The sequence below is a fragment of the Myxocyprinus asiaticus genome, chromosome 16 (genome assembly GCF_019703515.2).
Source record: "Myxocyprinus asiaticus isolate MX2 ecotype Aquarium Trade chromosome 16, UBuf_Myxa_2, whole genome shotgun sequence".
NCBI classification, from domain to species: Eukaryota; Metazoa; Chordata; class Actinopteri; order Cypriniformes; family Catostomidae; genus Myxocyprinus; species Myxocyprinus asiaticus.
In genome coordinates this window covers 25,127,092-25,143,156 of record NC_059359.1, presented here as the reverse complement: position 1 = coordinate 25,143,156, position 16,065 = coordinate 25,127,092, and the positions used below count along the sequence as shown (strand labels likewise).

The window sequence follows — 16,065 nt, the reverse complement described above, 5'->3', positions numbered from 1 at the left end:
ACCATATCAGCATTTCACCCCCAGAGGCTAGCTCCTCTATAGGCAGTCATGATGTGATCATAAAGTTCCTTAGAGGAGCGAGGCGTTTGAACTCCCCTTGCCCTGTTACGGTTCCAACATGGGACTAAAATCTGGAGCTACGGGCACGAGCCCTCTGTTCGAACCACTGGAATCTATTGAGTTATGTGTGCTCTCTTTAAAGACGTTACTGCTGTTGGCTCTGGCCTCAGTCAAATGGGTTGGTGATATACAGGTGCTGTCGGTCGACAGTTCATGTCTGGTATTCGATCCGGGGCTTTCAAAAGCCACCATCATACCCAAAAAAGGCTATGTACCTAAGGTGCTTTCCACACCCTTCAAGGCTGAGATAGTGCACCTGCAAGCTTTCTCTTCTCCACCGTCTAATTCGAATGAGGAGTAGTTAGCGCATTTATTATGCCACGTGCGGGCATTGCACACGTATGTGGAATGCACTCGCCAATTCAGACTGTCAGATCTGCTCTTTGTTTGTTATGGAGGATGCACAAAGGGCATGTCCGTCTCCAAACAAAGGTCTCACTGGATCGCTGATGCGATCACCCTCGCTTATGAATCACAGGGCATGAGATGCCCTATTGGCATGAAGGCACATTCAACTAGAGGCATGGCCTCTTCGTGGGCGTGGACAAATGGTGTATCCCTACAGGATATATGCAGCAGGATGGTCTTCGCAGAACACGTTCGCGAGGTTTTATAACCTAGACGTGGCATCCATCGCTTCATGAGTCCTCTCTGTCTTGAGAGCTTTCTATTCCAACACCTGCCGGGTAAAGCCGAGCTCCTTATTACGGGCGGGCTACCTGTTATAATTATGCAGTTGCCTGTGTAGGCTGCTTTCCAATTTACTCACACTAGATGTCATAAGTACTTCCAATGAAAATAAACCTCCCTCCCTACCTCTGGGTACGAAGGGTTAAATATAATGTGTGTATTATATGATTCATATAGTACATACTCAGACTACGATTAACCTCCCGTCTGGTTTTCACCATGTGGGGTTATTCATTTTTCATACACATTGAAGACATGTTAATAAATCACCACCGACAGGCCTGTGACCTCATATACATAATTGTTTCTACACGGGTGCATTCCAGGGTATGATTTTACATAGTGCGGCGTGATGGGACTCCGTTCCCCAAAGCATTCACTGCAATGTCTCGTGAACTGAATCGATAGGGAACGTCTCTGGTTACACATTAGCCGCACTACTACTTCAGAGTTTCGAGGTACAAATAATGCATTACTGTCTTTCAGTCAGAACATTCTGAAGAAATGGTGTGTGAGCGCCTGCTTACATAGGACAAATGCGCGGCTAAAAGGGCGGGGCTCAAAAACCATTGCCAATCATAAGATTGGCATTATGATACAAGGGCTTCAGCTAGGTCATGGAAATTTAATTTCCCCAAAATTAATTTCCCCAGGAACCCTGCTTACAGTCTCCACTGCTTTTTTTTTCAAACAAAAATAAGTCTACACAACATCACAAATGCGTGATCACAAGTACTGCCTCTGTCCTTGAGTCATGCTTTGAGATTTTAATTGCAGAATTAATGGCAACTTTTTGATGTTTGTTGTTTTGTGGTGTAAATTCATTACGGCTAATGAAGATTTATTTACTGCTTCCTAATTAGCCAAGATCAAAGGCTCACTCCAAAGCCTAAATTCATTGTTCTTAGGTTGGTAAGGGGTCGCTGTTGTGCATTGCTGGTGTCCCATTTAGGTTTCTTGACTTGCTTAATCCAGCAAGCCTTATTAGATCAACCAGCATCGCCAGAAAAACATTCTGGTTGACCAGTTTAACTATCCAGGCATTGCTGGTAAACAGCATGGACCAACATAGACCAGCATCTAACCAGCACTAATCTATGGGACTTCATGCTGGCCTCAGCTTGTCTTTTCATGTTGTGTTGTGTCTGGCTCTGATCCTGGTTTGAATTGCTTATCAAACCTGCATCTTGCATCACCTCAATTTGTTTTCAATGTAATATACAGTCATTATCACCGAGTGCATCTATAATTTTTCGAGAAGTGTTTGGTGTTTCTTCTGAGAGAGCTCTATTGCCTGACTGTCTATGCTTCTGTCAATCTGACCCTTGACCCACGACAGTGGTTCGGATCATTTTGTGAGAGTGTATGAGAAAGTAATTACCTCTGTTTATGTGCCATTCCTTACAAGATGCCTGTTATCTGATGGATTTAAATCAGGTCCATTTACCAGTACACAGTTGAGTGCCTCAGTGGGCATATCTGTGAGAGTGTGTGTGTTTCACTCCCGACCTGCTACTCAGCTCGAGACTGGTGGGTGGCTTGCAGTAAAATGTCCTCATTGATCATCTGTTGTTTCTGCTGTTTGTGCAGTAACCTACACAACTTCTGGATTCCACTTAGTTTGTCTTCCTTCTACTCTCTCTTTTCTGAACTTTGTTCCAGTTTTCTCCCAAACACTATCTTTTAATCTGTACCAGCAGGGGCGAAGATTCTTACTTCTGCCCCACAAAAAAAAAAAAAAAAAAAAAAAATCAAGCAAGTAAATATTGTCTCTTAACTCTCATATTGCGCTCAGAATCTGCATACACCTTTTGCATTCGTGGGTCAATTTTGACCCGGTGGAATTTAATCTTATAAATAATTTATAACCCATCTAAAACTATATTGTAAGTCATTAAAAAGTTCTTAACTGTTCATACATGTAAGAAGATTGATATTTTTGGCATGTTAACACAAATATAAAAGTTTTTAATTAATATGGCATTTTTTTAGAAATAATAAAATGTAGAAATTCTTTGACATTTCAAAATATACATTAACTACAGCAAAACCAGTGTGATACATGTGAAGACATAATTTCTATCAACATTTCTGTGAAATTTTATCTAAATATAACATAATATACTATTTATATTAACATCTAATATGAGAATTACTAGTAATTTGAATTAATTTCCTATTAATTATAACAGCTCAATACAACTTGATGGTTAAAACCAATGTATTCTTTTTCAACTAAACATCATCAAAACAATTGTACAACTCAAGTATACAACATTAATACTTCTATACTATGTTAAGTGAAAAAGATTCTATTTACTTGCATAAATGGCTGAATGTTTATGAGTGAATATGCTGCAAGCTGGTTCGGCATCAGATGTCTTCAAAATAAAATGTGGACAGTTTCTCTTTCAATTATTTAGACTAATGTGTGAATGAATTTTGCTACACCCCCTTTAATCCGTAGTACCTTTGATTTAGTTTATTTGTTATGTTTGATACATTTGTCATGTCTGTTTTGTACAGGAATGTGTGTTTGTCTGTGTGTGACTGTATGTGTATGTGTATATGTTTGTAAACAAGATGCAGTCCCAGTGATAAACAAAAAAAGTGTTTGAGAGAGTATGGGAAAGAGGCAAAATGTAAGTGAAGTGTTTATAATAGCTGTCAGAATTAACACGTTAATGCATGCAATTAGTTTAACATGTTAATTTTTCTCAATCACAATTAACGCATTTACTGTTAATACAGCATAAACACTGGTGTGAAGAGCAGAGTCTTTGTAATATGTCCATCTGGAGTCATTACACTGACACACACACCACAGCGTAAGCCTACAAGCTAAGCATAAAACAGCATAAACATTCCCATAAACATTCTATGGGCGGTACTGTCGTAACACGCTAGTTGGCCGTTACACTCTCTTCTATGATAGAGCCGCGGAGGTTGTTATCTCAGTAAATAAAAGAATCTCTGACAGCGCTTCCCTGTCAGTGATAAAAAGATGGAGAAAGGACCTCTTAACATTATTTGATGTACAAAACAAGCACAGATGGGACTTGTGATTTTTTCTTTGTGTATTTTTCAGCCTATGTAAGGCACATTTTAATTACCACAGAAGCACACCAAATCTTAACAATCACCAAAATGCAGAATGATACATTTTTGTTTGCAAGCGCTTTTCATGGTGAGTTCAAAGCGGCGGTCGACACACGTCCTGACTTGAGTCATGATTGCAGCTTCACAATGGCTGTAACAAAGGGGATAGTCACAGTCTACCGGCAGATTAATATTGTGGAGGATGAGAGTTTAAGGGATTTAATGCCCATTGCAATGAATATTTCCCCCACCTATGTGGGTACTAGTTCTTTCAATTAGTCAACCTCCCACTTACACTTTGGGAAACGTTTAATATTACTTGAATTGATGATATTTTAGTGCATTGTCTATGTATTGTGGAAGGCTTTGTTTGGAAAATGTTAATGAAGCATTATATTGCTACATATTAGTGTTGGGTTCGAATCCACCTTAGTCAAGTCCAAGTCAAGTCCGAGTCTTTAAACAATCGAGTCCGAGTCGAGTCCAAGTCCAAAAGGGGCCGAGTTGGACTCAAGACGAGTACATAATAGGCCAAGTCGAGTCCGAATTAATCTGTTCAAGAATCTGAATTAAAATTGTAAGCATAAACTCAACATCAATATTTTAAGCTTATTTTAACCTTCACAACTAAGAAAAACAATTTGTCAATATAAATGCAAAAATCAAATAATTAGTATCCTGCTGAACAAATTTCAAAGTGGTTTCAGAATGAAATCATATGCTTTAGGTGTATGAAGACAAAACTGTCCTTCAACACACTTCTTATTGCGTTATGTTGACATTTCAGTTATTTGTCGGGTTTTCCCCTCCACTCAAACACACACCAAGAAAGTGAAAGCTGCATTTGTCATTACAACCAGAGATATTATTATTTCGAATTTTAATTTAGTTTTATTTCTACTTCATTTTCAATATGTCCATTCAATTTAGTTTAGTTTAATCTAAAATTATGGGTGAAATTGATTTAATGTAATTAATTAAATACATTTAATGTGTTTAATAAATTTAATAAATGGTAATATTAAAACATTTAATAATGCCCATAAAATTAAATACAACAACAAAAAATAAAAACAGAAAAGATACCATTGTATCAGATACCATTAAATAAATATTTATATACTACAGTAATACACTTCACACTTTTCAGTACTCCTGCTGTGTCCAGGTGTATCTTACTTCCCTAAAGTCAAGATCAAACTCACCTTGGGCTGGCATTTCGTTCTTTTCACATTACATTTAGTATGGATTATAGGTGAATAGAGACTTCTCCCTCACTTGTGTTCTTCATTGTATTTTCTGACTTTTTTGCCAATGAAATGCAAGTGCCAGCTTTACAGGTAACACACAGAGGTTGCGCTATAAATATGTGACGGACTGAGTTGTACAATTTCCATCATGGTCTATTTCATCTGTCATATTCTTTTAAATGTCCCTGATACATAGTAAATTTGATTTTGTCTCGATACAGTCAACATTTTCAGTTAGAAATGACTTTGCATAGTAAGCATGAGTCTGATAAAATGTGTTCTATTTAATAATTTGCAGAGTTGGGGAACGTACTTTTAAAAGTGTACTTACATTATTGATGTTTCTGGATGAGAGCGGCAGAGCATGTCTGGCGAATGCCGATCTCTTTCACACACACACACATGCAGCACGGGCACGCGGGCGAGAAAGCAGAAAAAGTACTTTGAAAGAGTGCGCGCTGCTGCTCTCAGCCAGAATAATCACAGGTAAGGACATATACGCATGAAAACTGATGCGCAGTATCAAATACACAGAATATATGATAGTACTAACTGTAGAGAGCACATCAATATGAAGACAAAGCCAAATCCCGGACATATAAAGGCAATTTTTAAATCCCGGCCTGACGCTTTTTTCAGGTCTGAAAAAGAGGACATGTCTGGGAAAAAGAGGACAAATGGTCACCCTATGTTATATTATTTTAAAAATCCCAAGTCCAAAAGGCTTGAGTCTGAGTCAAGTCTGAGTAAAAATGCATCTGAGTCCATGACAAGTCCAAGTCCGTTAAAATTGGACTCATGACTCAGACTCGAGTCTGAACTCGAGTACCCCAACTCTGCTACATATTATTTTGTTTTCTTTCCTAAGATTGAAATAAATGAACTGTAACAAGAAAATAAGTATATATAGTGTAAAATTTCAGCACTTTTAAAATCTGAGAGTAATCGCGATTAACTACAAAAAATTATGCAATTAATTGCGATTAAAAAATGTAATCGACTGACAGCATTAGTTTATAAGCAAAAATAGAATTCATAGATGTACAAAAAATCTACATAATATCATGTGCAATTCCACAGTTGATGCCTGGGTCAAAACTGACCCACGAATGCAAACAATGTAAAAAAAAATGTTTTTAATGGTTATATCTCTTAATTTTATTTTAAAAATCTGAAAAAACATTTTTTTTAAATTATTATGTGTATTTTGACAGTCTTGACAAAGTCCCAAAGTTTGGTTCCCATACTAAAAACTATGCGGTATTTAAAAATTATTATCTAACTCTCCCGGGTAAAAAATGACCTAAACGCAATAGGAGGGTTACTAAAAAGTCACTTTGACACTGCCCTGCACTCCTTATTTCCCTCGTTCTTTACTGAATTTCCTCAAATATTCAGTTGTTTGTCTTTTTGCTCTCCACTGTGCTCAGTTAGGTCCAGTGCCTCCCCCTCTTTAACTTCAAATTCACATCTCTTTCACAGCCCATTGAACTGTGTGGTGAAGTTGCTGGGATCTTCACGCTGTTCTCTCTTAAAACTCCTTCTTGATTCCATCATGGCCCCTCTTTCTTCCTAGACAACTGTACCATGGTAACCACTGTTTCTGCCAAAATACCATCAAATTTCCGTAACGAATATATAACAGTGTTAACTTGATATTAGTCACCACTGTCATTAAAAAAAGGAAAACAAAATATTCTGAAAGGTTCCTGCATTGTTTCAAAGTGATCAAATATTAATTTACTACACTGTAAAAATGATGTCAAGAAACCTAAAAATTTACCAGATAACAAATAAATTAACTGGTTTTGTTGAAATTAAATATATTATTTAACATGACTGAATCAACCGGACTATATTTGGTTACACCAATCAAAGTACTTTTTTAAGGAATATCACAGGTTCAATACAAGCTAAGCTCAATCGACAGCTTTTGTAGCATAATATTGATTACTGCAAAAATGTATTTTGAATTGCACCTCCATTTCTTTAAAAAAAAAAAGCAAAAATGTGGGTTACAGTGAGGCACTTACAATGGAAGTGAATGGGGCCAATCCATAAACATTAAAATACTCACTGTTTCAAAAGTATAGCCACAAAACATAACGAATATTGGCATTAACATGATTTTAGTGTGATCAAATTGTTTACTAACCTTTTCCGTGTAAAGCTACAGCCAATTTTACAACTTCGTTGTCATGCCGATGTAATGTCAACAAACCCTAAAACTTAAAATGACAGTAAAAATTATGATTTAAACAACTGTTCAAAATACTGCTCAAATACTACATGACTTTTAACAGAACAATTAATGTAAGCTTTTATAAAATTATAAGCATCAAATTTCTGCCTTTAAACCCTCCAATAAATTGGCCCCATTCTTTTCCATTGAAAGTGCCTCACTGTAACCTCGATTTTTGCATTTTATTTTTAAAGAAAAGTAGGGACGAGTCTAAATTATTTTTTGTGGTAATCAACATTAAGCCACAAATGCTGTCAATTGAGCCTAATTTGTATTGAACACAGAATATTAATTTAAGGTCAGATAAGGCTGAAATACAGCTGTACAGCTCCTTAAGGTAACATCTGCACATAACTACGTTTTACAGTGAAATAGTTTCACAAAAGTGACAATAACTAATCAAGTTATGGCATTTTGGCTGGAGCTGTGGTCTAGAGGTTAGCTCATGTGTTCTGATATGTTGAGCCATTCATACAGGCAACGTAAGTTCACATCCAGCTCTTAACATTTCCAGATCCTTTTTCCTCTCTCTTCTACCCATAATTTCCCACCCTCTAACTGTCCTCATCATTAAATGTGCCATAATGTCCAAAAATGAAATAAAACATTATGGTATATTGACAGAATCTACAGTTGTCATGGTAAATTTAGTAAGGATCCTGCTCAGTCCTTTAGCTCTAGCAATTACAAAAACATTAAATATTAAGTGAGAAAATGAATTAATGAAAAAAGAAACCTTTTCAATCTCCCTCTTTTCTTCCCTGCATGAGAATATGATCTAGGCAGGTTAATTCATGCCACACACACCTGTCCAGTGTAAGGCCGGCTCCCTCTAGTCCTTTCTGCTTGTCCAGGGCATCATTATCACCTCCACCCTCTCCACATAATATAATCGGTGCATGCGGCATTAGTCTCCCTCTCAAGAAGCCACAAATCCTTTCACATACACACTCCATCTGGAGTAGGGGCCCATTTTAGTTCTAATGGGCCCTTCATCCAATCAGACTTAGTGAGGGCTTTAGTGCCACTCAAACTCCTGTAATTACTGTAAAAGCCTGCGACCTTTACCGTATGTGGGCATGGAACAGAGACTCGATGGGAGTCTTGGAGACAGGTGGAAGTATGAGGCAAAGGATTAAAAGGAGGAGAGCAAAAGAGGGAGAGAGTGAAAAGACAGAGGTTAGGGGGTTGTTAAACAAGTACAGGGCAGAGAGTTTGCAAAGTCATGGCAACACTGTCCCTTATATGGAGGAATGTTCACCTCCGTGGCAATCAACCACAACATCCACTTAAAGCTCTCTCTTTCTCTGCCTCTCTTTTCATCCCCCAGAGTGAAGTCTTCGATTTTTTCTCTCTGTATTGCCAACTCTCTTACTCATAAGTCTCTCACTCTTTCTTATGATTTAAGGATATTACCAGAACACTATTAAACTACCATTTATCTTAGTATTCATTAGGGGGGGTGGAAAGCCTATTTCAGATTGATCATTTCTAGCGCTCAAGCTGTGAGATAAAGACACTTAGAAATAATGCATTGCACTTCTGAAGGCTTTTTTTCCCATGCTGAGAAGGACATAGTCAGGCACCAGACAGCAAATCTGCCACTCAGACATCTCATAGGACAAGAGGAAGAAAAATCAGATCTGAATCATACTGCAAACCACAAAAGTCTGAGGATGAATTATTGACAGCTTGTGTCTGGCAAGATTTCTCCATTTTACAAGTGACACAGACAGAATTGGGTCCAGTATGAACAGGTACATTTAAATAATTCACATACTTATCAAAGTGCAAGTACTTAAATTCCTACAATGAATGAGCCTCGATCCAATCAAAGCAAGCTAATTTTACCCTGAAAAATAAGGTTGTTTAATGGGTACACCTTTATGAGTCTGTTTCATTAGAATAATGTTCTAGACATCATTTTGGGAGAGATGGAAGAGTTTCAGTTTCATACAGCCATGTGCAGTGCTGCCGGTCTAACTTAATAACATTCGACATGACCTCTAGCATCTGATTCATCATTTAAAACCACACAGACTTGCAAAAGCCATCTCTCAATAAAGCACTTAAGCTCTAAAATGAAATGCTGATAGAGGACATGAAGAATTGCATTTAATGTAGGTGACCGCAGGCTGGCAATGAGAGTGAACGAGAAAATTAAAGGAGTGTCTGATCAGGTGAATCAGATTGGAGATAATTACAGTGAAATAAAGTTACTGAGACACGCCACCTGCGACAAACCCAGCCAGCATAAAGACGCCGTAAAACACAATGATGAATCCATCCCTCCACTGAAATGGTTTGAAATTTATGCTCCTCCCTGTCTTTATCTCCTCATCTCAAAAGTCAGAACAATTAAAGGTGCTCAGAGTTTTAGCACACCTTTGACTCTCCAAATAGGAGGGGCACTTTTAAGATCTAAGCAGAACTCTATCATCTATCTACTGTGATATGTAACAATATGTTCTATGTCTCTGAAGAAACGTGTTTATTAGGCTGTGTCGATGCAATCAAATATCGTGATACTTTTTCTCACGATATTGTATCGATACTTAGATCCATGTATTGTGATATACTGTGATATTTTCAGTGCAGTCTGAAACTGGTCCAGCAGGTTTCTCTCACAGACATGCTGGACCTCTCTCACACGTTTGGATCTAGGGTTGGGCAAAAATACTGATTTTCAACTTAATCTTAATTTGTACGAACCCAATTTCGATTCTTAAAATGCCAAGATTGAGTGGTGTAGTGGCGAAGATCAGCACCCAGATATTTTCACTGCGTGCTGAGAGTAAAAGTTTTGACATTTTCTGTGTAATATGAGTCCAAAGTCTAGATCCAAGCAAACCATTTGTTGTTTAATAATGTCTATTTTAATATTCTTTCTGTTCTCCACATTAAGTTATTTATCAAAACAACAAAAGAAACATTTAATTCTAACCACACATAGTATGGATGCTGTTAAGAAGCCATTCCAGCAAATAAACACTACTGTGAAAGTCCCTGCCACAGGTCTTAAAGAGACATTACCATTAGCTCTTGTAAATAGTACAAATTAGGCATGTTAACAACAAACATGTAACAATATACTATATACAGTACATGCAATATAATAAATGCAATTTCAGTACATCATGTTTATTGATGTAATACATGGATTATATTTTGAAAAAAGTTAAAATGTCACTGAAATGATGAAAAACGAATGATAAAATACAATTTGTAAAATTGATTCTGTATGTCTGTAATTTTACAAGTTAGAAGGTCCCCTGTGTAATGAATAACAGCATTATCTGAAAGAGAAAAGCAAAATGGACATTAAAACTGAAATTTACCCAATCATTGTATCGTGATGTATCGTGATATATCGAATCGTGACATGTGTATCGCAATATGTATCATATCGTGAGGTGTCTGGTGATACACAGCCCTTGTGTTTATACTGTATAGTGCTGTAAAACCTGTAATCTATCAGAGTGATAAGGGAAAGCCAGGGAGCTATGTAACAGTCTGCCACCAGCTCTCCCTCTGTGTGTTGTTTGTTTCTAAATGTGTGAGCCTGAATTAAGTGTTCAATGTGAAATTAAAGTTAAAATAGGAAGCAAGTACCAGTACCTGAAGGCTTTACTATAGGTCTGTTTTCAACACACTAAGAGGAGGTGCTATCGCTTTAATTAAACGTCACAAATTTTATTTTACTGAGGGAATTACACAACTATGGGCTGGAATCAAAGGATAAACCTCGGCTTAAGGTAAAGGCTTCCGTATGGCATTAGAGAACAAAGTGTCAAGTGAAAAATACCAATTTCAGCACAACGTGCACTAGAAAAAAGCGAATCTCCTACCTTGATGATGCAAAAGCTAGCAGACATGCACCTCAAAATGCAGGGGACGCTTTTCTCTTTGGGCATCAGAATATTCTACAGTGGGAAACCCTGTATTATAGTATTTTTTTTTTTTCTTTTACAAAAAAAAAAAATGAAATCAAACATTCAAAACAAAAGACACACTGAAAAAATTATTTCGTGGTGCAGTAAATATAGCAGAAAAGATCAAGTATTTTCTTCATTGAATAATTTAGTTTAAGTGTGAACTTGGAAATATTAAGTAAATTCTATGTTTGTACTCAATTCAAAGATGTAAAAATTAATAGTCTAGCTTAAAAGTAAATATTGTTTCTAATCTTTACAATGTGTCATCATGTATGAATCCTAAAGAGGAAAACCTTGTCATATTTATTTGCTGATTTGAGTAAATTGCATAGGTAAAAAAATAAGTAAATTGTACTAAACCATACAAAGCTGGTGTTCCCAACATGAAACACGTTTTAATAATTAATGAGCTTGCATAGTTTCACTGTTTGCAAGTTGATTTACACCAATTTAATTGTTGATTTTCTAACTTCTTGTTTTGTGAAGTCTGAAGTTCATTTTCTACTTAAAATTACATGTTCATGATCAAAAATATTATCAGTTGATTGTTACCATAATCATGTTTTATGCACCAAGTTCAACCATGCACAACTCACCACACGCCCCTCCGAGAGCAAACCACATTATAGCAACCACGAGGAGGTCACTACATGTGACTCTACCCTCCCTAGCAACCAGACCAATTTGGTTGCTTAGGAGACCTGGCTGGAGTCACTCAGCACGCCCTGGATTCGAACTTGTGAACTCCAGGGGTGGTAGTCAGCATCTTTACTCGCTGAGCTAACCAGGCCCCATGCACCAAGTTTTAAAGTCTGCGTGCACAGCTCTGGATCTTGTTTCTATTGCCATTAGAGCTAGGTGATGTTGTCTAATTAAGCTTCCCTGTGGAAGGCTTCTGTGTTTTATTTGGTACGTGATTAAGTACATTACTGTAAAAAAAAAAAAAAAAAAAAAAAAAAAACTTGAAATGCCAGACACTTTTAAAAGCATGGCTTATTTCAGTGCTACATTGCTTAAGTAAAATGTACAAACAAAAATTAAGTCAAATTTACTTACAACACAGTATTGCAAAGTAAACTCTACCTGAGAAGTTCTAATTAAAGCTACCAAGAACTGTGTGTAGCCTTTAATTGAAAATATGGTCTGTTAAATTTACTCACAATTTCTGCATGGAAATTGTTTCCTAGGTTGTTTTTTTTTTTTAAGTAAACCTCACTCCAAAAACTTTTCAGTGTACTACATATATTCCCTGTGTAGTTAAACAATATCTGATTCTTAGCCTTTAACCACATGACTAGACATGACAAGCTATATAATAAGACAACTGCTATAACTATAATATTATTGCTTTTTAATTGAATGAAACGGAAAGATCCATACAAATTTTCTTAAGTTGCATTTCCATTTTTGTACTTTTTTTCCCAATTAGGAGACAATTTGGCCCTCCAGCAAAAGCAACATTGACAGAGTCCCAGTGAGTGATGAAAACAGATTCAAACGAATGACTCTCATATTGCTTGCTATCGAATAAACAAATAGAGATGATTAACTGTGCAGGGCCAATGAGAGCTATAGTGATGAGAGAGGACGGGTGCAGAATGCAGCATGCGATTGCCACATCTATGGCCATGTATTTTGTGTGTGTTTGTGTGTGTCAGTCTCAGAGCACTGCAAAAAAGGCCATGCAGAGAGAGGGGAGAAAGAAAAAGACAATAAGAGAGCAACAAAATTATGAAGAAGGGCTCAGATGGAACATATGAGTCTGCAGGCCCATACCCAAGGGACACACACAGTCTGTGCCCAGGACATTCAGTGTTTGTTGTGGTGGGGGATAAAGGAGAAGTTTTAAACACACACACACACACACACAGGTTTGTTTTTCTACCATGGGGATTTTACATTGACTTCTGTTGTTTTTATACTGGGCTAATGATATTTTCTATCCCCTAAACCTAACCCTCACAGAAACCTTAATGCACTTTCATTATAAAATGATTTTGCATATTTATTGAGTCATTTATCTCACAATGACCATTGCCTGGACCCCAATGTAGGGAAAACCGGACACATATAAAACGATGCACACTTTCTCTTCTATATTTCTTCACCCCCTCTCTCTGTCTGTGATCCATAGGTTCATATTATCTCTTATTTTTCTCCTCATCCCTGTCACTCCATAATCTTTTTATCTGCATCTCATCACTATATATATACTTTTTTTTCCCTAAATGAAGGAATGCAGAAATATGACTCTGGTATCAAAAGTCTCTATTGATTAACATGTGGAAGAGGTGTGATAATCCGTTCTCTTTCTCCTCTCCACCTCCTTCTATCTCTTCCCAACCCCCTTCTCTCCTCCTTTCTCACTTCTAATCACTGGAGAGATTAATGACAGTCCTCTCCATAGCTCTCTCTTGACCTCAAAGTCCCAAATTAGGAACCAGCCATGTCATTTGAGCAATGCTATATACACATACCCATAAAACCACAAAATTACCATGCATTTCTCCTTAATGTATGTCATAACAATTTAAAGTAACATTAAAAAGTATACATTTTCAACATTTTTCAGCTGTAGATGTTCAAAACATTCTCACTTATTGGACTGCCACACACACACAAAACTGGAACTGGCTCAGGCCACAGATGGCTATTGAATTTCAATAGATGAATGCTTTTAGAATTTCAAACTAGATAAATATGCTAATATTGTCAGTTTCCATAAAATTCAAACACAAAAGGAATTGGGAGTAAATTAAGGTACTGTCCGTTTAGTTTTCCCTCTCAAACCAGGCTTTTTATTTAGCTGTATCTATGAGATGTCTGTTTTAGATCTTTTCATCTGGAAAGCATCACAATCTAACATCTGCTAAACATCTTAAAAAGATCAGATTTACAAACATTCTAAATCAAACATCTTAAAGACATCTGCTGAATGTCTTATTGACATCTAAGATGAAACGTCTTATAGATGTATTGCAGATGAGCAAACTACCTAAAAAAATACATCTTCCAGATGTAAACACACACATCAAATAGACGTCTGGATGATGTACGTGTGCTACCAGGGTAATAATTATTAATTTGGGCCTCATTTTACAAACAGATGGCACAGCTTGAAAAGAAGAATTAAACGGCTGGCTAGTTATCATGAAGATGCTCTTGTAATACAAATCCCAAGACAACAACAGATGCATTTATCATGCGATGGTAAGCATGAAATAGGTGACCGGTGTTAGGATTTACTCTAGACAGCCTTGTAGTGTGACTGAGGCTGGGTTGGGACAGCAGAGGAGCCCTCTTCATCCCAAAGTGGGACCCGCGAACAGCGCAATCCCGCAAGTCCACTATGGCATTATAAGGTACCGTTGCTCCTTTGACTGTCGCAATGGACATACGTAGCCTACACCTCGAGATCTATGTGCGTCGCACGGAGCCTCCACGAAGAACAACGGCAAAAGACGGAGCGTTCAATTACGTACACAAAGAAAATGCACAGTACATCTGTACAAACATACGCGCGCGTCAACAGCGTACGCTATTCATGAATCTTTGCAGCTATACACATGCACATAAACCCGAATTACCAAGAAAACCAAGTGCATATCTTTACATGTACGCCATCCAATTATTAAGCGCATTCCCTTTACTCCGTACTGGAGTCAGCAGAGGTGCAGGTGGGTGACGTAAACTACCTACTGACTACAATAAACTAGAACAACTACACGTATAATGAAGTTCATTTAAAAACAGGAATTGGAACAACTTTCAGAAAAACACGTTTCAAGAACACTTCCTGGTCCAAAATAATTCCTAAAACATTTACCACGGTTTTCGCTACATTTAATGATGCGCGTTATCTGGCTCTGCTTAATCTTGCTTCTTCGATGTGCCGAATCCGTAAAACAGAATATGTGTATGTCCAATGTATACATCGCGGATGTAGGTTATAGCTCTTGCGATGGTTCGTTGTCAAACATCTGTCCACATGTTCATGGCAAGTTGACTTCAAATGTGTTTATAGTTTCCCTCGCATTGCGCAAAATAAATATTGGTCTTACCTGTGTGCGAATGGGACAGGAGCAGTAGGAGAGAAAGGGGAGCGCAGTACTTCCAAAAAGAAGAAAATGCCATCATGGGTGTTATTCCGTTCTCTCTGTTAATTCCTCTTCCCTTTAATAGGAATTAGAATAACATGAGTGCGCAAGCTTTCATCTAGGAATGATGTCTTGTCTCAGCTCCCGTGTTAGCTGGAAGCGTTGTGTTTTACATACTAGTACTCACACATGCACGTTCAATCTGATACACTACTCTGAATGAAAGGTGGAAATGTAGAAGGGCCGGTTTTTCTTGGGCTCGGCCACAACCAATCGGATTTGACTATGACCGACGCACACCCAATCAAGGGCGGGGTAAGAATAATATTTCAAGACAAATGACCGTTTTTTATTATGGGGGAAAACATTTTTATACATTTTTATTTTTAGTTATAAATTAACCTATTTGTGTGTGTGTGTGTGTGTGTGTGTGTGTGTGTGTGTGTGTGTGTGTGTGTGTGTGGTAAATGTGGTTTATAAGGACATTTCTAGTGTCCCCATAATTCAAATTGCTTAAAAAAACATACTAAACGATGTTTTTTTTTTTTTGAGAATGTAAAAATGCAGAAAGTTTTTTGTGAGGGTTAGGTTTAGGGGTAGGGTAGGGTTAGGGTTAGGGGATAGAATCTATA

The 16,065-nt window shown here is 37.3% G+C and overlaps 1 protein-coding gene across 1 annotated transcript in view; it reads right to left on the bottom strand.

Moving 5' to 3' along the window:
* The window catches only part of LOC127453706 (cell adhesion molecule 4-like), a 256,812-nt gene extending 241,159 nt beyond the window's left edge, over positions 1-15,653 (bottom strand). The window contains exon 1 of the mRNA XM_051720306.1: positions 15,398-15,653. Coding sequence (XP_051576266.1) covers positions 15,398-15,473 — 76 coding nt within the window. The 5' untranslated portion in view covers positions 15,474-15,653. The remainder of the gene's footprint in view (positions 1-15,397) is intronic.
* Positions 15,654-16,065: the final 412 nt, after the last annotated feature.